This window comes from Arvicanthis niloticus, chromosome 1, assembly GCF_011762505.2.
Source record: "Arvicanthis niloticus isolate mArvNil1 chromosome 1, mArvNil1.pat.X, whole genome shotgun sequence".
Lineage (NCBI taxonomy): Eukaryota > Metazoa > Chordata > Mammalia > Rodentia > Muridae > Arvicanthis > Arvicanthis niloticus.
Window position 1 is genome coordinate 6,547,361 of NC_047658.1, and position 23,369 is coordinate 6,570,729.

At 40.5% G+C, this 23,369-nt stretch overlaps 1 protein-coding gene across 8 annotated transcripts; it reads right to left on the reverse strand.

Annotated features, from left to right (window-relative positions):
- Positions 1-5,265: 5,265 nt before the first annotated feature.
- On the reverse strand, positions 5,266-22,329 carry LOC117704586 (uncharacterized). 8 transcript variants are annotated; one of them, XM_076930498.1, is made up of 7 exons: positions 22,118-22,329; positions 21,628-21,709; positions 20,379-20,505; positions 19,716-19,768; positions 18,801-18,927; positions 17,377-17,475; positions 5,266-8,556 (listed from the first exon to the last, which is right to left on the reverse strand). In XM_076930498.1, exons 4-7 carry the CDS (start codon positions 19,746-19,748, stop codon positions 6,755-6,757), a joined length of 2,061 nt encoding a protein of 686 aa, XP_076786613.1. In that variant the 5' UTR covers positions 19,749-19,768; positions 20,379-20,505; positions 21,628-21,709; positions 22,118-22,329; the 3' UTR covers positions 5,266-6,754. The 8 variants fall into 8 exon arrangements, with proteins under 8 accessions (XP_076786613.1, XP_034352683.1, XP_076786623.1 ...); XM_076930501.1 differs by having other exon boundaries at positions 6,469-8,556; positions 21,189-21,709; XM_076930499.1 differs by having other exon boundaries at positions 6,469-8,556; positions 21,034-21,709.
- Between the last annotated feature and the right edge of the window lie 1,040 nt (positions 22,330-23,369).

The window sequence follows — 23,369 nt, forward strand, 5'->3', positions numbered from 1 at the left end:
TTAGCTTTACAGTTTCTAAGGAAATGCCAAATTCACCACAGTTTAACCATTGTGCATTTTGATTCCTGAGACTTCTAGCTATGGCTTGCCCTATGATATTGGCATGATGCTCCTGAATGACAATATCAGTTGTCTTCTTTATCCATTGTCTAGTGAGGCCCCTCATGCTTTCAATGGTCTAACTGCTCTCTTACATTCAGTTCTTACATTTTCAAATGCCAAGATTTCTATCAATGACTGCCTGGTTTCAGGGTCTGATATGATTCTATTTACAGCTGACCCCAGTCTATGTAATGTTGGGAGCCAACTTTTAGCAGAAAGCGGCTATCAGCTTTGCAGCCATCTTGAGCCATATACCCTGACATGAGACTTGTTTTACATCAGCCCACAATAGCTGAGCACACTCTGATAACATCTTGGTTTAGATACCCAGGGTCTTACCTTGGGTGTGTGAGATTAAAGGTGTGTGACTTAAAGGTGTGACTTAGAGATCAGATTTAGAGACAAGACCTAAGGGCATGATTAAAGGTGTGACTTAGAGGCATGGCTTAGAAGAGAGACATATAAAAGGCGAGAGGCAGACAGGAGAGTTGAGAACAATTTGGAGTAACAGAGATTCAGACACTAGGAGTAGGAGTAGACATTAGACACTCAGAAGAGAACAAGGAGGAGTACAACTAGGAACTAGAATGAGTACAACTAGGAACTAGGAACTCAAGACTTGGGACTTGGACTAGGAAGAGAGACTGAAGAATAAATTGGATTGAATCATACACTCTGTCTGGTCTCCATTCTTCGAGTCCGTTCGTTCTCTCTCTCTCTCTCTCTCTCTCTAGACCCTGACCCACAGACTGGAGCGGCAGCTTGGGCCGGGAAACAGTGGCCGCCAAGAGTGGAGTGGAGAGGGCCGCAACATTTTTGGCGCGGGAACAGGGACTAGTGCGGTTCTCAACATTTTTGGTTGCCTAAAGTGGGGCAGCTCGGGCCACAACAATGTAAGAAGTCAGTAAAAGCTTCTTTAAGACCCTGTATTACCTTAGAAAATGAGGTGGTATCCCCCGCTCAATTCCTTACTCATATCCCAAGCTCTTAAAGCTGCAACATGACATTGTTCAATTACAATATAATCAGATTATATTTGTTCTTATAGGTTAGCATAAAACCCTTCACCAAGCAATTTTTCTTTAGTAACATTTATCCCCCTTGCTTTATTATGTTGTTCATTTTTGTGGCTTCATGTTTCCATGATGATGACCATTGTAATTGTTGATCAGATTCCATCATAGCTGACACCAATCCCTTCCAATTTGGGGTTGGGGGGAAACTCTATGCTGTGTATCCCAGTTACTTAAATTTTTTTTAAACAAATGGATTATGCAAGTCATACAATACAATATCCTCTTTAAGATGGTTTAGATGTAACATTTCTATTGGATTCCATGTAAACTCATTATAAGCATGACCACCATCATTAGCAGGTATGTGCTGTACAAAGACTGGGAAGGCTGAAGGTGCCTGTGTAGCCCTAGGCAAATCCTCTGGCAATGAAAATACATTGAGCAGGGCTAGGTGGAGGTCTGCCTTCCAGCCTAGTTTGCTCCCCTCTTTCATCATATGGTAAATTCACAGTCTCAGACACCAAGCCTGAACCCTGTTGTTCTCCTCCCACTGGCTCTTTTTGCTTTCCAAGCACTTCTACCTCTATCTGGAAACTCTTTAAGTGCATATCCAACTCTGTAATCCTTCCTAAAACAAGAAAATTAAGTAAACATTCTGAGTTTTCAGCTGTCCCCCTAATCTTATTCAAAATACTATACATGAAAAACTATGGACCAAAACAAGAAAACCTGCTCTAGGAGCAAGGCAGGAAATCATCCAGCAACAGTAACTGTTGTTTTGCCAATCTCCTTAAACATTGCCAATCCACCAAAAACCTGCTGATTCCTCTACTTCATTAGAAACAGAGTTACCCATTATGCCTAAGCCATACCTTGGGCACCTCCTATAGGTTTAGATTTTTCAAAACCTACTTACGCCGGGCAGTGGTGGCACACGCCTTTAATCCCAGCACTTGGGAGGCATTTCTGAGTTCGAGGCCAGCCTGGTCTACGGAGTGAGTTCCAGGACATGGAGAAATCCTGTCTCGAAAAACCAAAATAAAATAAAATAAAATAAAACAAAAAACCTGGAAAAAAAAGAAAAAGGAAAATAAAAGAAAAGGGGGGAGTTATGGACCTGTTTAGAAGTAGTTACTTGGGGTGATTCCACTCTTCATTGTAAGAATACCAGCGGTCCAGTGCAAAGGCAAACACCAAAGGATTCAGCAGTAACAGCAAGATTTCACTGAATTGAAACAAGTCAAAATTGGAAACAAGTCAGCAGAAGCAGCCAGAATACCCCAAGAAGTTCTTTGTTGCATTTCTCTCTATGAAGTGAAGACCAGTGAAGACCAGTGAAGATCATCAAAGACCCATGAATCATTGCACAACATAACAATGTAAGAACATCCTCTGTGGGGTTCTATTTTTATTCTTTCTAAACATCACATGCCCTCTCAATGTCTGTTTTCAGAAAAACATCACATGCCCTCTGACAAGACAGCTTTCAGAAAAACATCACATGACACAACTGAGTTGATAAACCAGAAATTTTCATTTCACCTGGGTCTATACCAAAGCTGAACAAGCCATGTTGAACAGCCCAGCAAGCAGTACCCCCCCACCCCGCGCCTGTGCATCAGCTCCTCCTTTCAGGTTCCTCCTCTGAGTTCCTGTTCTGACTTCCTTTGATTAAGAACAGTAATATGGAAGTATAAGCCAAATAAATCCTTTCCTTCCCAACTAGCTTCTGGACTTAAATTTTTCTCAACCCTAACTTTAATAACGGTTCTTAAATGCTTTAACCTCCCTTTTAGACATACCACCTACCAGAGGTAGTGAAAAAGAAATTAAGAAATTAAGATATGGGGGAAGTGGACCTGTTTAGAAATTGTTCTTTGGAGAAAATCCAATCTGCATTGTCAGGAAATCAGCAGTGGCAGCTCGATCCACTAAAGGAAACACTTCACGAATTTACCAGCAGTCCAGTTCAGTAGTGTTGGGATAGCAAACATGAATCAGCTGCAGTGGCATGACTTAGCAGAAACAGCCAGGCCTCGGCTGAATTGGCACAAATCTGCAGGAGTGACCAGGACCACTGGGGACAACAGAAGAAGTTCTAGGCTGTGCCTCTCTCAGCACTGTCCACTGAGTCCTATTTATACTCCCTCCAAACATTACATGTCCTCCAATGGGTCTTGCCTCACCACGTGTCTTGCCTCAGCATGTGAGTCTGTCTTAGCAAATCTCCATGTGAGACCGTATCAGGTGACATCACTCTGCCAATTGGCCCGAGTCCATGGAAACAGCCAGAAGCCACCAGAACTCCACCAGAAGTTTTTTTGGTGTGTTTCTCTCTGTGGAGTCACAGTGGAGCTCAGCTATGCACTGTAAGGTGAAACATTACATGCCTCTTGTTAGTAAAGAATCTCTTTGCGTGCTTGATTTAGCAAAACATGCTTTCACCTGTGTCTGCTTCAGAAAAACACTCCAAAGAAACCGTAAGTTTCCACTTTACTTGGCTTTTGGTCATGGTGTCTTGTCACATAATAGTAATCCTAAGGAAGACACAAGAGTTCTTTTAATTGCTATGAGTTGATTAGCACAGTAACAATAGGTTTCTTGTAAAGCTATATCTAGTCTCCCTTGTTTATGGGAAGTAAATCTAAGCCTCTTAGATTTTGTATGTCAACTTATGCCAGGGACTTTAACTGCTGTTTTAATTCAGACATGGAAATTATTAATACCTCTGGACCCTGATCAACCTGTTTCTGAAAGTTTTTATCTCCTTTAATAAAGCTGATGTGTCTATGGACACATACCAGCTATACCAAGTCCAACTAGGAGTGGCATGAGGACAGTCACATTCTTTTTTCCTTTGTGGTGGTTCAGGATTCATATTAACATGTATTTTCCCATACACACACACACACACACACACACACACACACACACACAAATACACACATACATGGGACAGAATGTATACTTTTATGTGTAAAAGGTGGTTCCCAGTTTGGAAAGCATCAGAAGAGACACATTTAGTCAAGCCATTAGTACTCCCCCACCAAGTAGATGCAGGGATTCAGTAATATTGCTGTTGTCCAGACGAATTAACCCACAAGGCAGAACAGCAGGCTCAGATCCAAACCCCTGGTTGAAGGTGTAAGGCTCTCTATCTCATTAGCATGGAGAACTCCGGGTGTTACTTTATGTGACTGACTGCCCATGGTCCTCTCAATGGAGTCCCATGGTTACATGTTCCAGAGCAGGTACATAGACGTTAGGAATTGACTTCACTCCTACTGATCTCAGGTCTCTGAGATTCCCAGGATCTGGGCTCACTCAACTTCGCTATTTCTTATGTCTGTCTGGTAACACGGCCTCACAAGTCCTACAATTCCTCTATAGAGTGCATGGGTTTGGGACCATAGCATGGGTAGTGTTGATCCTCTTATTTTTCTCACATTTTGGACTATTCTATGATCAGAGCCCCCAGGTTTTATCACACATGAGAGGGGTGTTTCAAGTCTGTCTTTGATGAACCAGGCAATGTGGACTACAATTTCCCTTTTCATTTCCAGGGTAGTGTTTAATCTGATCAGGGGTAGAAGAACTGGTTAGTTGAACTTGGTGTTGGATCAGTCAGTGGTGGGGTGGGGATTAATATCTGCCATCTCCCATGAGAACTTTTGTTGTCAATCTGAAAGATGTATTCTTTGACTAGGAGCAGGACTTTAATAAGAGATATTCTTCTGACAGAGAGCAAGACACCAAAATTTTGCTGGTATCTATAGTCTAACTGTATCTCATTAATAGAGAAAGGAATGGTGGATTTCAATTTATGCAGAATGTCTTGTCTCTCAGGCTGTTTGTCTGTTTTGTAGTTATTTTTTTACCTACCTCCAGGAGCTGGGACCTATTTATACCTTTAAGTCTATGTAAGTTTTATAACTTTTTCCCCAATATATAGGGCTGAGTGAGTAAAAAGTGCAATCATTTTAGTAGCTGTCTTTAATTCTCCTAAAGAGGACTTAGTCTGGGAGCAGTTTCCCTACTCTTTTCACAGAATGAATGCACGTGGCTTTCCTAAACCATTTAAAGTACAATTATCTTTTCCTATCAGTTATGGTAATGTTGATGAAAGCAAGAACACTACAGAAGCCACTTTATAGAACATGAGTATTGACAAATACTCTCAAGGATTTTATTATCTACTATAACCATGTTGCTGCAACTTTGGCTGGTGCTGTGCTAGCCATTAACAAATTATGCAAAAACAAAGTAAACATCCACTCTAATATCACAGGAGCAGTGGAATATTAATAGTGACAATGAAGGCATCTCAGAACCTAGTTCCAGTGACTGGTCTCCCTAAGCTGACTGTCCTGGGTGACTAATGATTTCTAAATTAAGATTATATAACTAACAAGAGAGAAAATCAAAATAATGATGGCTCCCCTGTATTTATGACATTTAAAGACATTCTCAACAGAGTACCTCCTCTGAACAACAGACTTCCCACATTCACATTTTCAAAGGGTTTTTCACATTAGGAATATATAAACACTCTGATGCTGACCAAACCAAAAGGCATATTAAAGTTCTTCTCACAATCTTTTCAGTCATAGACTTAACAATGAGTGCTCTGATCGGCAGTAAATTTTTCATACAAAGGCTTATTTATATTCCTTACAGGTACAGGACTCCTGATGATCATGGATTTTCTGATACTGTGTAAACTCATCATTTACAGTAAAGGCTTTCCCAGTCTTTGCATTTATAGAGTTTCAGATCTACCTGTCCTCAGAAGAGCTCTAAGAGCTTTGCTGTTTCAGTATGCTCCTACATTCCTTGGATTCATAAGGTTTCACACCAGCATGGATTCTTTTATGTTGAAGAAAGCCTGATCTCCAATTAAAGTTATTTCCACATTCTTTACAGTGACAAGGTTTCACACTGGTATGAATTCTCCAATATGCACCGAAGGATGAACTCATCCTAAATGTTTTCCCATACTTCTTACATTCATAGGGTTTCTCACCAGTATAAATTTTCTAATATACGGGTAGCTTAGAATTATTGCTAAAGGTCTTTTCACATTCTCTATATTCATAAGGCTTCTCCTAATATGAACTCTAGAGCCCAACAAGCTTAATTTTTGACTAAAGGCCTTTATACATTCTTAATATTGATAAGGTTTCTCACCAGTGTGAATCACAATTGTGAGTTTTCTCATGAATTCTAAGGCTTGAACCGCAAAGCCTTTTCCACATTCCTTGCACTGATAGGGTTTCACATTCATATGAATTTTCTGATGTTAAATAAGTTGGTAGTAAGTCTAAAGGCTGACCAGCACTACTCACTCACATTCGAAGAATTTCTTTCCAGCATGAATGTTCTGGTGCCGTGTGAGCTGTGCCAGAACAGTGAAGGCTTTTCCACAGTCCTTACACTGAAAGGGTCTCTCACCAGAATGAATTTTCTGATGCTGCACAAGGTTTGAACAATTAAAGGTTTTCCCACACTCATTACATTCATATGGTTTCACAGCAGCATGAATAGTCCTATATCAAATAAGAGTGGAAACATGCTTGAAGGACTTCCCACAGTCCTTGCATTCAAACATTTTTGACCTGAATAAATTATTTTATGGCTCATAAGATGAAAGTCCTCTCCACACTCTTTACATTCTCACCATTATGAAATCTCTGGTGGCGAATAAGATGTATATTAAGTCTAAAGACTTTTCCACATTTCTTACAGTCAAAGGGTTTCTTTCCAGTGTGAATACTCTGATGCTCAGTAAAATTTGAACTTCTACGAAAGAATTTCCCACATTGCTCACACTGATATGGTTTTTCACCAGTATGAATTCTCTGATGTTGACTAAGCAGGGACTGAAGTCTGAAGGCTGATCCACACAGCTTACACTTGTAAGGCTTCACATTAGTGTGAATACTCTGATGCTCAGTAAAATTTGACCTTCTACGAAAGAATTTCCCACATTCCTTGCACTGATATGGTTTTTCACCAGTATGAATTCTCTGATGTTGACTAAGCAGGGACTGAAGTCTGAAGGCTGATCCACATAACTTACACTTGTAAGGCTTCACATTAGTGTGAATACTCTGATGCTCAGTAAAATTTGAACTTCTACGAAAGAATTTCCCACATTCCTTGCACTGATATGGTTTTTCACCAGTATGAATTCTCTGATGTTGATTAAGTAGAGACTGAAGTCTGAAGGCTGATCCACACAGCTTACACTTGTAAGGCTTCACATTAGTGTGAATACTCTGATGCTCAGTAAAATTTGACCTTCTACGAAAGAATTTCCCACATTCCTTACACTGGTAAGGTTTTACTTCGGTATGAATTCTCTGATGTTGATTAAGCAGGGACTGAAGTCTGAAGGCTGATCCACACAGCTTACACTTGAAAGGTTTCACATTAGTGTGAATACTCTGATGCTCAGTAAAATTTGAGCGTCGGCGAAAGAATTTTCCACATTCCTTGCACTGATATAGTTTCACATCAGTATGGATCCTCTGATGTTCTGTAAGGTGGTACTTACGTCTGAAGGCTGATCCACACAGCTTACACTTGAAAGGCTTCTCATCACTGTGAGTTTTCTGGTGCTCAGAAAGGTATACTTGAAGCCTAAAAGCCTTCCCACATACATTACACCCAAAGGCTTTCTCACTTGCATGAATATTCTGGTGTTGCATAAGATAGGAGCCACTATTGAATATCTTTCCACACTGTTTACATTCAAATGATTTCTCTCCAGTATGAATGTTCTGGGGCTGAGTGATGAGCTGTGTTAGAACACTGAAGGCATTTCCACATTCCTCACACTGAAAGGGTTTCTTACCAGAATGAACTTTCTGATGTCGCATGAAGTTTGAGCGACGATTAAAGGCTTTCCCACACTCATTACATTCATATGGTTTCACACCAGCATGAATAATCCTATGATGAACAAGGCTGGAGTCATGCTTAAAAGATTTACCACATTCATTACATTCAAAAGGTCTCTCACTACTGTGAGCTTTCTGATGTCTTGTAAGATGCTGTTGTAGTCTGAAGGCCTTGCCACAAACCTTACATTCATAGGGATTCTCTACAGAATGAATACTCTGATGCTGAGTAAAAGTTGAACTACAACCAAAGTACTTTCCATACTCTTTACATTCATATTCGTTTTCTATACTGTAAGTTAGAATGTGGCAGGTATAAGTGGGCATTTTTTCCTCGTTAGTAATCTTTTGATCAACAACTCCTTCTTGACAACCCTGTAGACCCTTGAATGTACTATAGTTGTGGCCATTACTACAACTGGAGCCCTTGAGTTCAAAAGTTTCACTTATATGCTTTATGGTCTGTTTGGGTAAATTTATAGTATATATATGGTTGTCTGGAAATATTTTTTGAGCTTCATAATCTGACTCCAAATCTGAAAAAAAAGAAGAAAACAAGAATATTTTATTTTTCTGTAACACACACATACAAAATCCATTAAATGAATGGCCTAACTCTAAAGCATTTTTCTAAGAAGCTAAACTCGAGCAAAGAGAGCAGGAATAATGAACTTTTTATTAAGAAAATACTCTTTACAGTAGATCACTTGAAAATGGGAAGGCATGTCTGCTTAATGAGACTATAATTATACTGAAATAATTTTACATATGATTTTTTTTTGCATAATACACACTTTTTGGTGAAGTTTTTTGAACCAATTAATAAGAAAATAACATATCACACAAATACAAAATATCCGTCATATATTAAGAAAACTATCAGGGACCTGAAAACCTCAAAAAGGGGGGGAAGGGTAAAAATCTGTGGTGGTGGTGGTGGTGGTGGTGGTGGTGGTGGTGGTGGTGGTAATAATACCAGCAACAACAAACCAGAGTTACCAGGGTCATGAGTTCCAGACCAGCTTGGACTATATACTGAAACTCTGTCAAAGAAAAATAAAAACAAGCTAAAAAGAAAACAGAAAGAAAGCAGGAGAGAATTTATTGGAATTTTTTAAAAGAATAAGGCTCTCTGGCCAGGGAAACAGGTAGGCTAACTTCAGATCGTTACCCATCCCTCTTCTCCTCCAAATCCAGTCATCTAATCTCATCCCTAGACCTGTACCAGACCACCTGCCGCAGCCTCCCTGTCCCCATCATGCACATCTACATCTCCAAACTTAACTTTCACTCACTCACTGCTTGATCCCAATGCACAATCCCAACAGGTATGCCCTGGAAATTTGAAGGTCACTCTGGTCAGTGAAACAGGCAGGCTAACAGCAGATCTTCACTCCTCCTCGATTCCCCCAACTCCAGTCCCCAGTCTCATTCCTAGCTCTGCAGCAGACACCTGCTCTAGCCTCAACTTGTTCTTAGCCCCATTCCCAGGGTCTGAGCAGACCTAGTGGAGCACCTGCTTTCCCCTCCTATGGATCCTTCAACACTCCTAAGTGTCAGCTCCCGATACATAGAAATACATTTAACCTAGAACCCCTACATGCAACACCTGTCAGGACCCCAGAAAAATATCCTACCAGGCAACACATAACCACCACACTTTCCTAAGAACCAAAGAAAGCAAAGAACACCCAAGAAAGACAAAACCAGACATCAACACCTAGAATTATGATTTTCCCAAACCCAAATGTCTATATGCCATGTTATACAAAAACACAATACCAGTCAGGACAGTATGTCTGCAATAGGGCCTAGAAACCCTACTATAGCAGGACCTGAGGACAAGCACAAGAAAAAACCATTACAATAGCTTTTATTTCTATGATAGAGCCCATTAAAGAGAAAATGAAATAAATCTATGAAAACACAATTCATAAATGTGAATCAATTAATTAAACAGTTCAAGACCTCAAAGTACAAATAGAATCAATGAAGAAAACCCAAACTGAGGGACATCTGGAAGTTAGGAACTGGAAAAGAAAACTTAGAGGAAAGTCTCACAAACAGAATACAAGAGATGGAAGACAGAGTAGCAGACATTGAAGACATGATAGTAAAAATGGATACCTCTGTCAAAGAAAATGGTAAAGCTAAAAATGTTCCTGTATGAATCATCTAGGAAATCAGAGACATCAAGAAAAGACCACATCTAGGAATAAGAACAGAGGAAGGAGGACAGACCTAGGTCAAAGGCAAGGAAATATTTTCAAAAATAATAAAAGAAAATTTCCCCATTCTAAAGAATGAGATGCCTGTCAAGGTACAGGAAGCAATCAGAACACCAGTTACACTGGACCAGAAAAAGAAAGTTCCCTCAGCACATAATAATCAAAACACTAAACATACAGGACAAAGAAAGAATATTAAAAGGTGTAAGAGAAAAAGACCAGGAAACATAAGAAGGCAGACTTACTAGAAAAACACATGGCTTCTCAATCCAGACTTTAGCAACCAGAATAGACTGGACAGATGTACTACAAACTCTAAGAGACCACAGATACCAGCCCAGACTAGTATACCCAGAAAAAAATTTTAACACCATACATGGAAAAGATGCATATTTAAGCAAAATATATATAATATGTAATATTATGTGTGTGTGTGTGTGTGTGTGTGTGTGTGTGTGTATGGTTTTTCTTTTTGTTTTTTTTGTTTTTTTTTTTTTTTGAGACAGGGTTTTTCTGTGTAGTCCTGGCTAACCTGGAACTCACTCTGTAGATCAGGTTGGCCTCGAACTCAGAAATCTGCCTGCCTCTGCCTCCCAAGTGCTGGGATTAAAGGCATGCACCATCACTGCCCGCTCTTTTTGCTTTGTTTTTTGAGCAATATCTATACACAGATCTACCCTATAGAAGGTACTAGAACAGTGGTTCTCAACCTTCCTAATGCTGTGACCCTTTAATACTTTTTCTCATGTTGTGATGACTCCCATTGTAAAATTCTTTTTGTTACTTCATAACAATAATTTTGTTACTGTTATGAATCATAATGTAAACATCTGATATTTCTGATTGTCTTAGGTAACCCCCCTGTGAAAGAATCACAAGTTGAGAACCACTGCACTAGAAGGAAAACTCCAGGTTAACCACACCCAAGAAAACACAAGTAATAAATAATCCCAGATTAGCAAATGAAAAGATGAGAAATACACACCAGCAAAACAAAGTAAGAGAAGTCAAGAACCACTGGTCACCGATATCTCTCAACATCAATGGTCTCTATTCCCCAGTAAAAGGACACAGACCAACAGAATGGATTCAGAAACCTTCTGCTGCATCCAAGAAAAACACACTAACACCAAGAATAGACATCACCTCAGGGTAAAAGAATGGAAAAAAATAGTCCACTTCCAAGCAAATGAAATTGCTTGAGCAAGCTAGTGTAGCCATTTTAATATCTGACAAAATAAGAGTTCAAACCAAAACTAATTAGAAGAGATAAAGGACAAGACATGATCACCAAAAACAAAACACTCACATATATACACCAAACAGAAATCACTCAAGTTTGTAAAAGAAGCAATATTTCAGCTTAAATTACATATGCTAACGTAGTCTAGCATTAATAATAATGGGAGACTACAACACCCCATTCTCACCAATAGACAGGGCAACCAGACAAACTAAACAGAAATGCTGGCACTAACTGACATTATAAACCAAATGACCCAACAGATATTTACAGAACACATCACCCCAAAACAAGAGAACATATCTTCTTAGCATCCCATCAATCCTTCTCCAAAATTAACCACGTACTTCGACAAAAAGCAAGTCTCAAAGGACACAGAAAATTTAAATAATAACTTGCATTCTATCTACCTGCTATGAATTAAACAATTACAGAAAGCTTACAAACCTGGAAACTGAACAACTCATTACTGAAAAAAAAAAAAAAACATGGGTCAAGAAAGAAATTAAGAAATTAAAAAACTTTCTAGAATTGAATGAAAATGAAGACTCGACACACCCCAACTTAGAGGATAATACGCAGATGGTTTTAAGAGCAAAGTTCATACATTAAGTAGCAACTTAAAGCAATTGGAGAGAATCTTAATACTAGCAAGTTAACACTACACCTGAAAATTCTAGAACAAAAAAAGACAAAGTTACACCCAAAAGGAGTAGATGGCAAGAAATAACTAAACTCGGGACTAAAATCGGTAAAACAGAAGCAATAAAAACAATTTGGAGAATCAATGAAACAAAGAGTTGGTTCATTGAGAAAATCAATAAGACTGCCAAGCCAATAGCCAAATTACGTAAAAGGCAGAGATAAAAGATCCAAATAAAATTAAAGATAAAAGGAAGACATAATCACAGACACCAAGGAAATCCAGAGAATCATTAGGACATAAAAAAAAAAAATGTACTCCATCAAATTAGACAATCTAAAAGTGGGTGATTTTTCAAATACAAACTACTTATCGAAGTTAAAACAAGACCTAATAAGCAATGTAAACAAACGTATAACTCCTAGTGAAATAGTCAGTAATTAGAAACCTTTCCAACAATAGGAAGTCCAAGGCCAGTGGTCTCAGCACAGAATTACACCAGACTCTCCACGCAGAGCTCATGCCACTACTCCTCAAATTAAAAACAGCAAGAACACTACCTGCCTTAGGGTTTTCTTGCTGTGAAGAGATACCATGAACAAGGCAATAATTATACAGGCAAGCATTTAATTGGGGCTGGCTTACAGTTTTAAAGGTTTAGTCAATTATCATCATGGCAGGAAGCATGGCAGCATGCAGGTAGACATGGTGCTGGAGGAGCCAAGAGTTCTACATTTTGTTCGAAAGGCATCAAGGGAGAGTCTCTGATTCCACACTGGGTGGAGCTTCAGCACAGGAGTCCATTTACACAGTGATGCACTTCCTCCAACAAGGTTGAGTCTCATCCAGTAGGGCCATACCTCTTAACAGTGTCACTCTCTATGGACAAGCATTGAAACATATGAATCTACAGGGGCCAAACCTATTCAAAACACCACAATGTCCAATTCTTTTGATGAGGCCACAGGCAACCTGATAACAAATCACATAAAGACTCAACAAAGAGAACTACAGACCAGTTTCCCAATAAACATAGATGTGAAAATTCTCAATAAAATACTTGAAAACTGAATTTAAGAACACTCAAGGCTGGGCTGTGGTGGCACACGCCTTTAATCCCAGCACTTGGGAGACAGAGGCAGGCGGATTTCTGAGTTTGAGGCCAGCCTGGTCTACAGAGTGAGTTCCAGGACAGCCCAGGCTATGCAGAGAAACCCTGTCTTGAAAAACAAAAAACAAAAAACAAACAAACAAACAAACAAAAAAACCACTCAAAAATATCATCCATCATGATCAAGTAGGGCTTCCCAGAATTCCAGGGATGGTTTCACACACATAAATCAATAAATGTAATCCACCATATGAACAAAATGAAAGACAAAAGCAACAGAGGCAGAAAAGACCTTTGACAACTTTCAACACTGCTTCAGAATAAGAGTCCTGGAGAGATTAGGGATACAAAGGACAGACACTGCAACATGATAAAGGCAGTATACAACAAGCCCAAAGACAGCATCACCTTAAAGGAGAGAATTCAAAGTGATTACCCTAAAATCCATTAAAAAAATAAGGCTGTCCAAACTCTCCAGACCTACTCAGGGAAGTACTTGAAGCTTTACCTAGAGCACTAAGACAACTGAAGGAAATGGAAAGAATGCAAATTGGAAAGGTCAAAGCATCCTGACATGCAAGTGATATGACAGCATATATAAGTGACCCTGCAAATTCAGTGAGAAGCCAAGAGAAGCCAGATTCAGTCAGCTTAGGAAGGAGTTTGAGCCAGAACATGAGTTGACTCAGCCACCCAGAGTTCAGGAAGAGTTAGAGAGAGTAAGTTTAGTCAGATGACCATGTAGAGTAAGGGGACACCAGATGACAATTACAGCTGGCAAATAAAAGATACTTTCACAAGCATAGTATTGGCACAAAAAGACATGTTGATCAAGGGAAATTAATTGAAGACTCCAACATAAATCCACGAACCTATGGATACCAGACTGTTGATTAAAGAAGCCAGAAATACACATGGGGGTTGGGGGGAGGACAACATCTTGAAAAAAATGAGGCCAGTCAAAAAGTACAGCTACATGTACAAAAATGCAAATAGATCCATGCTTATCACCCTGCACAAAACTCTACTCCAAATGGACCAGAGATCTCAACGTGAAACCAAATACACATAGAAGAAAAATGTCAAACAGACTTGACCTCATCAGCACAGGAAGACTTCGACTAGAATGCCATCAGCACATTCAGAGATCAACAACTAATGAATGGGGCTTTATAAAACTGGAGAGCTTCTGTACAGTAAATGACACTGTCATTCAGACACAGTGGCAACGTACAGAATGGGAAAAGACTTTACCAACTACACATCGCATATAGGGCTTCTATCCAAATTGTATAAAGAACTTAAGAAACTATGTATCAAGAAAACAAGCCAACTAAAAAATGAGGTACAGACCTAAAGCCATCAGGGGAAAATGCAAATCAAAACTACTTTGAGCTTTTATGCTATACCCATCAGAACGGCTAAGATCGTTAAACAAGTAATCACTCATGCTGACAAGCATGTGGAGTAGGGGACACTCATCCACTGATGCTGTGTGTGGAAATTTGCACAGCCACTATGAAAATCTGTGTGGTAATTCCCCAGAAAGGTCCAACTCTCCCACTCCTGGGCAGATGCCCATCCTAGCACTGAGACACTTGCTCAATCGTGTTCAGTGCTGTTTATTCACAATACTCAGAAACTGGAAACAACCTGGAAGTCTATCAGTAGAAGTATGAATACTGAAAATACAAATGGAGTTGAGGGACTATTGAACAAATGAAATTATGAAATGCTCAGGTACGTATTAGATGGAACTAGAAAAAAATCATTCTGAGTGGGGTATCATAGACCCAGAAAAAAACAAAAATGGTGTGTATTCACTTATGGACCATACTAGCTGTTAAAATTAATGATAAGCTATAATCCACAGAGCTACAGAGGTTAGAGATAAAGGACTGGGGAACACAGATTTTATTTGAAAGGCAAATAGACAGATAGTTATAGGTGGATGGGGTTAGAATGGAAGGATCAGTTGGGGAGAGAGAGAAAAGAAGGGGACAAGGGAGGAAAATGAGGAGAAACAGGTAAAGTTAAGGGTCACTGGAGGAGTATGGATAATAACACTGTAGAAACTTCCTAAAAATACACATATATGAGGGCCATCTAAATGAAATAGCCAAATATGGGGGGAGACAAGAGTCCCAACTGACCACATCTTGTCCCCTAATAAAGCTTATAGTCCCAGGATTGGGTTACATACATCCAATTGAGTTGTGGGCCAAAGGGGCTCCATGCAAACCAACACACAACCCAGGCTGCTGCCAAAAGCTGATGGCAAAGCTTGTAGGAGTAATTAGTTAATATGTGATTCTACTTAAGGCCCATTCCCTAAGATGCAACCCATTCCTGACACAGGCTGAGTCACCAAGAGCCTGAAACTAGACAGGCTTCTAGAGTAAAACCAAATATTCTGCTCTAAAACTGTTCTAAGAACACAAAAGCAAAAACAAAAATATAGCAATAAAAATGACTCCCAAAGACATTGCTATACTTAATAGATCAGCCATTTATATGGTCAGCCATTATCAGAGAAGCTTCCTCCTGCAGCTGCTAGGAACAAATACAGAGGTCCACGGGCAGACATTATGTAGACAATTAGAGACCTTGGGATACTCAGCCCTAAAAGGGCTGTCTCCATCAGCTCCCTTCCCTCGGCACTCAGGGGAAGAGGCAGAAAGAAGCAATGTAAAAGCCAGAGTGATATAGGACAGCAAGAAAACAGGTCCTCTAAATAAACATGACCAAAGCCCATGTGACATCAGAGACTGAAGCAGCACGCACAGGGCCTGCACCACCCAATCTGCACCAGCACCTTTGTGTGGGAATTAATTATGGCTTCCAGGTTAGTGTTTTTATGGGATCCGTGAGGGTGCAAACAAGTGGGTCAGTTTCTTTTGCCTTTTCCTGGGCTACTTCCTTTTTGTTTGTTTTGTCCAATTCCAATGGTTAGTTTTTGGTTTAGCTTATTTTATTATATTATTATTATCCCTTAGAAGTCTGTTTTCAAAGGACAGACAGAAAGGGAGTGGATGCAGACAGGAGAGATGGGGAAGAACTGGGAGTTCTACTGTGAGCAGAGGGAGGAGAAGCCATAATCAGCATACATTATGTGAGAAAAAAATCTATTCTAAATAAAAAAGGAAGAAAAAAAGATTATGAAAATCTAATAAGTACATCCAAGAGGTTTGACAATGAAATGTTCAGAAAGCTAAAATCAACCCCAAAAGTCATTTAACATGGAAAGACTCATAAAGGAAACTCCTGGGCTGGAGAGATGGCTCAGTGGTTAAGAGCACTGACTGCTCTTCCAGAGGTCCTGAGTTCAATTCCCAGCAACCACATGGTGGCTCACAACCATCTGTAATGGGATCTGATGCCTGTTTCTGGTGTGTCTGAAGACAGCAACAGTGTACTCATATACTTAAATAAATTTTTTAAACAAAAAAAAAAAAGAAAAGAAAGAAAGAAAGCAAGCAAGCTCCTTCTGATGATCATGTTGAGATGTTAATTTTATTAGTATGAGACTAACAAGGTTGTTTACACTAACTACGATTGATGGAAGTGTAGATTATATCCTACAAAGGGATGCATGGAACACTTAGTATGAAGTGTTACATTAATAACTTAACCATCCAACAATTTAAGAAGTAGTGTCTAAACGTGGAGTTGTAGACAAAAATACAGCACATAAGGCAAAATGCTGTCAATGTTTCATTTACATAATAACATGTTCTTTTTCTTTTGCTGTTTAATTTGGGAAGGTTTTATTGTTGCTGTTATTTCGTCAGCTTTTTGTTTGTTTTTAATGGTTCAGTTATCTTCATTTTATATCTTTCTGTGAGTATATGTATGTAAACATACCATTTCCAGGCCTGGTGTCCAAGGAAGCCAAAAGAGAGCATCAGATTCTTTGGAATTGGAGTACAGGAAGTTGCAAAACTGCATGTGGGTGTTGGAAACTGAGTGGGTATTGGGAGCCAAGCCCGGGTACTCTGTAAGAGCAGGAAGTACTCTTAACCACTACACCATTGTTCCAGTCCCTCTATATTTTGAGAGGATCTCACATGGAACCTCTCTGACCACATGCAGTGCCTGGCAGGGCTGCAGGCTCACCTCACTCTTACTCACCTGGGCTCAGCCTGTCTGTTTCTTCCTTCACAGCCATCCAGGGCTCTTTCTCCTGCTCTAGTAAGGTGATCAGATCTGGCTTGGAAATGCAACTTCCCACTTAAAAGAAAGAAAGAAGTGGCTCATAGTGTAAACTTTTTTTTTTTTTTTTTTTTTTTGGAGACTTAGTCTAATTATCCCAGGATGTCCTAGAATCTGATACGTAAACAAGGCTGGCCTGAACTTGCTTGATCTGCCTCCCAAATGCAGAGACTGAAGGCGTGTGCCACCATGCTCTACCTGTGCAGATTGTTAAAACACAGACTTATTATAAAAATCTATAGAGCTTGGCACAGTGGATCATGCCTGTGAGCCCAGTGGGTGGGGGCAGGCCCTCTGGGCTGCAATACAAGACCCTTGTCTCCAAAAAACAAATAAAAATTCTAAAAGCTAAACTAATGCTGAGGAAAGACTTCAGAGAAGGAACAACCTGGGCAAGAAACCAGCTGCTTCAAAGTAGGGTTTCAGTCTCCCTGAAATGCAGATGGCGGCTTGTCACTTAAGAGGAAAGCATAACTGAGTACTGAGAACACGGATGCTTAGATTACACTGTCTAGTGTGACCCCATCTCTGCAGCTCACGAACAATGACATTCATTTAGGCAAGTGCTATAGGATTCTATGCTCAGTTTTCCATCTAAAACTGGGCATGGTGGCGCACACTGAGTCACACTTGAAGAGCGTAAGCAGACAGAGGAGAAGTTCAAGGCTGGGTTTAGTTTCTTGGCAAGTCCAAAGCAAGCCTACACTATATGAGACCTGGCTTCAACAAAAGCAATTAATAATAATAACTAACAATAATCAGTAGTATTCACGAGGAGTTTATGATATCTATTGGGTAGGGCCAATATTAACATTAAATACTATTTCAAATATTTGAATCTTTATTTGATCTATACTAAAACATTTTTTAATTTTAAAATAGTTAAAACATTTTAAATATTAAATATATAAAAATATATAAAAAATATTAAATATATAAAAACATTTTAAAATATTTGATCTATACTAAAACAAAATTATTGTTTTTGGTTTTTTTTTAACTTTTCATGTACTTATTTAGTAATGATGGGATGGAAGGAGGCCTCGGACATGCTGGGGAAGTGTTCTACCACTGAGTTACATCCCAGCCATGAAAACTGTTATCATCGTTAAACAAGTCCTCACCCTACAGACTAAGCTAGCCTGGAACTCGAGATGCATCTGAGGGTGATGCTGCACTCAAAACAAACTTCCTGCCTCAGGCTTCTCAGTGAAGCAATGACTGAACTTGGTCACCATCCCAACTTCAGCTACCACTGGAAAATGGTACTGTCTTTTAATTCCGAGTGAGGAAAGCACACAGTGTATGGGACACATCCCCCATTCATGACACACAGGCCTTACCCACGGTGACGAGGTTGCTGTAGGTCTCCAACATCGTGTCCCTGTATAAGATCTTCTGAGTAGCATCCAGGCAGGCCCACTCCTCCTGAGAGAAGTCAACAGCCACATCCCTAAATGTCACTGACCCCTGAAAGAGCAAACACAAGGAGAGTGAAATTGGGGAAGCTTTCAAGATGGACAAACAGAAGGGAAAGGACTCAAGCGTGGGAAGGGAGCCATAAGGAAATGCTCAAGGCACCTGACTGCACGAGCTCCCCATAAACGACGGCTGTGCATATCCACCTACATATCCAATAACTGTGCCTCTCCACTCCATCCTCATCCTTCAGGTTATCCCCACAAAGGAGAAATGTCACCTGGGTCAGGGAAATTACACAAGGAATGCTGTGGGCACTTGAGTTTATTATACTATCATATGATATCGTTAAATCAGTGTGTCTTAGGTCTTTCTAAACTCTTGAGACTTCAATCACCTCCCTATCACAGCCTGGATGACTTTTCCCTCTGATACCTGAACTCCATCCTAAAGCCTCCTCAAGCAGGTCACCTCTTCTCACACATGCACAGGGGACACTCACACCCTGGGTCATCAGCCTGACAGCACCACAGATGTGAATCAGGTTTCCCAGTGCAGTCAATGTTTCCCTGTGAGACTGATGCCTCAGCGGCAGCGACAGTCCTCCCTCACCACAGACCAAGCAGAGAGCACATGTGCAGGAATGCATGCAAAGACAACCCCAGTACCAGCTGGGAAGAGGCACAGACAGGAAGGGCTCAGACCTGCCTACCCTCACTGTAAAGAGGCAGACTGGGATGGGGGATTCTGGATCCCTGGGAAGCTTCAGGAGGGACAGACAAGGAAGGAGTCACCTGACCTGAAAGTCCCCCTATGTCAAGAAGAGACATACAACTTACACAGACCATGTGTTGAGAATTGGAGCTGGCCATTCTTCTTCAGGCTTCCTCCCCTGGGGACAAAAAGAAAGCCTTTCATTGGATTGTGACTTGATGTTCCCAGACTGACTTTGTCACTGTGATTTCAACAACTCCATTTATTTCTCCTGCATCCCCAATCACTCTCTACCCTCCCCCCACCCCACTGCTTTCATGAGCCTTGATCCAGATGTGCTTTGGCTTCCTCTCTTGGTGGGGTCTGTATCACAGCTACATAAATGATGCTGGAATGAAAGCAGTAGTGTAAATGCCTCTTGAAGGCACTGGTTTTATTTCCATCGTGTGACTCTACTCCATAGTGGGATTGCTGCATCACATACCAGTTCTAGTTGTAAACTGAGAATCCGCCATATTGTTTTCTACAATGATTGTATTAATTTACATTCCTTCCACAATGTTTTTTTTTTTCTCTACATCCTCCACTTTAATTTTTTTTTTTTCTTTCTGTGAAGGAAAACTGTTTTTTAAAAAAGATTTACTTGTTTTATATTTCTGAGTATTTTGCATCTGTATGTGCACCAGCAGATCCTATACCTCTGGTCTCTGAGCTGTGCTCATGTTCACATAACCCCATACACAGAATTTAAAATTGAAATAATCTTGAGACAAAACCCAAACACTTACAATCTTATTTGTGTAGAATCTGATACTGTTATCTTATAGAACCAAGTGAAACACTGGTTAATGGAGTCCGAGTGGCTGAGGCTGGACGGTTAGCATCGTGATTGGCAGTGGGAGACATAGATCCATCCTTAAGGGAGTTCGGAAGATGCTGATTACACATTACAAAATTTCACCTACAACAAACATTCACGTGCTATATCATGTAAAATGGTGACTATGATTAATGGTTTTGAGTAGACATTAAGCATATTCTCTACAAAAGTGTGACAGATTTAGTCATCCCAAAGTATATAACACTTCAAAATATTATGCTATACACAATATGAAGATTTTTCATCTGATGGGTAAAAAAAAAAAAATGCTCTACATCAGCACATTCGTTTTCTTTTCCTTGCTTTTGAAACAGTGTCCAGTGTGTGACCCAGCTAGCCTGGACCTTGTGTGTGGACCAAGCTGACCCTGAACTCAGTGATCCTCCTGCTTCTCCTCTAAAGTGCTGAGATTAAAATGCACACCACAAAACCTAGTTTTTCTTTTTGAGTCACTTTCTTAAATATCCAACAGTAATCAAATTATTCCTCACACCCTCTTGTCCTGCAGAACACTGAGGAGAATGAACCCAAAATGGCCTCACGGAACAACAACTAAAGCTCACCAGATCCTTAGTATCTGGCGTCACTGCACTGACAGGCTTCACCACAGGCATCCTAAGGTTCAGGACAGGACCAGAGAGGCAGCAGGGGACAGAACCAAGACTCCAACCAGGTTAGCACAGATACACACGCCACATTCAACGACAGCATTGCTCACCTGGATCTGACCAATGCTACCCATTTCAAACACAGAGAATAGCCAGCCCTCAAAGATGCAAAATTCAGTGCTATCACGTTCCCACTCCCGAAATCCTCAGGAGTGAACAGATCATTTATCGCCTACATTCTTGCCCTGCTTTGAAAGACAGGCTGTAAAGATCAAAGGCCATCTGACGTGTGACGTCATCCAAATAGGAATTGATTTGGCAAATGGGAGTTTGAAAGCCCTAACGTTAACCTCTGGAGGTTCCTATCTAGAACGTCTTAGGAAAAAGGGTATGACTGCAGAGAGAAAATGGCAAGGTTCATTGAAATGATGAGGTGAATATTAAGTGGGAAGGGAAGGGACAACGTATGGGCCCCAGTGGTGGAGGTATCAATTTTCACGTTCCTCCTTCATTTACTGATAATTTCATATTCTAAAACTAAAACCTCACCTCCAAAACTGAAACACCAAACTCGCTCTTGATGTGTAGCAATAACGACCTCGTTCTTCTCCAGCTCTCCTTTTGAGACCGACTAGGGGAATAAGCATGAGATCCCAGACTGTATCTGAGAGCATCCTCACTGAGCACTTTCCTTCGCTTCCCTCAACACTCACAAGGCTAGGGCTCTGAAAAATTTAGCGAATTCAACCAGTAGCTGTCCCTCGCCCCAGGCGACCCTCGGAGGCACTTCCAGCCTCAAATGCTCATCCCAAGCTCAAGTCTGTAACTCAGGGAAAGCTTCCCTTCAGACAGCACACCTGACTTCTCCTTAGTGACTCTTGGTCCTCTCCTTCAGTCCCCATGGCCGTGAGAGAAAATGGCAAGCACGGTGACAAAGATAATGCAGAGAGTTCAAGGTGTGTATACGCAGAGAGACACGTACACGCTCACACACGTCTCAACATCCCCATCCACCCTACACCAGCGCCCACACCGATACCCAGCCCGCTGGCTCCCGCCTTATTCTGTGGAGACCGACGTCAACCAGCAATTTCTTCTTCCGACCAGGAAGATCAGACCTTCCGTATTAGCGGTACCACGATGCCAAAGACCCTTCGCTGCTCCTGGAACTCGCGGAGCCTTCAAGAAGCCCGGCGTTTCAGAGAGATCCCAGCATGCAACCTAGCCCTGCCCATCCGGGAACTGGGCCCAATGGCTTGTGGGAGTTCCTACGGTGAGGGGTGGGGGTGGGGGGAGCTCCCGGTGCTTATAGTGGAGACTCCCTCCTGTGATTGAAATGTAGTTCCGGGTTCCGTGCATAAACCATTTCCTCTCCTGCGGAGTGGACAGCTGAGCTGAAATTTTAAAGTTCAGAGTAGAAAGTAAGATCAGATCGGAATGGACGCTTTGCCTGAGACCCACTGAGTGAGGTTCTACCTCTCTGTGCTCTGGCAGGGGCTGTGGTAAATTTGAAAAGACTGAACTAAACAATTAGTTGGTTTTTAAACTTGGGTAGTTCCCATTAGCGATTTCAGAGAGCCACATGTTCAGGACGCTTCCAGGCTTCAGTGTCCCTGTTATCTAGATAGGAAAATTTGAGTGACGACTACATCTGTATGTATCAACAGAACTGTATCCAAAAGATAGTTATTTACCTCACGTTGGAGGATGAATGACTAGCATATAAAAGTATCCTAAAAAAAAACAACAAAAGCATATGCCTCATTTTTATAAGATAAACACATTTATTGTAACATGACACTATTGAACTTTCATAACCACTTTTGTTTTGAAAACAAAAAACTTTTTGTTTATACAAAGAACTTTTTCCAAACGTGATAGAAAGAAATTGTAAAAAGACTAGACAATCCTAGTAATAAAACCAATTGCATTAACTATACTGTAAATTATGTAAACGCTAAAGTATAGGTGTCACATAAGATTTGAAGATAAGTCAGACTCAACTTTTTTTACAGATTTATTTATTTATTTATTTAATATATGTGAGTACACTGGCACTGTACTCAGACACACCAGAAGAGGGCATCAGACCCCATTACAGATGGTTGTGAGCCACCATGTGGTTGCCGGGAATTGAACTCAGGACCTCTGGAAGAGCAGTCAGTGCTCTTAACCACTGAGCCATCTCTCCAGCCCCAACCAACTGTCAACTACAGAATATGTTAAATATTTTAGCTGATTCAAAGTGACCATTCCTACAATAGTCAAAACAAGACTTAAGCAAACTTTAA

Excerpts from the sequence above, each read along its gene's own strand:
- LOC117704586 (XM_076930508.1), bottom strand. The coding sequence starts at position 19,748 with ATGGCCAGCTCCAATTCTCAACACATGGTCTGT. Across the intron at positions 18,928-19,715 it reads ATTCTCAACACATGGTCTGT|GGGTCAGTGACATTTAGGGA; the intron begins GTAAGTTGTATG and ends TTGCTCTTTCAG. Across the intron at positions 17,476-18,800 it reads CAGCAACCTCGTCACCGTGG|TGGGAAGTTGCATTTCCAAG; the intron begins GTAAGGCCTGTG and ends CTTTCTTTTAAG.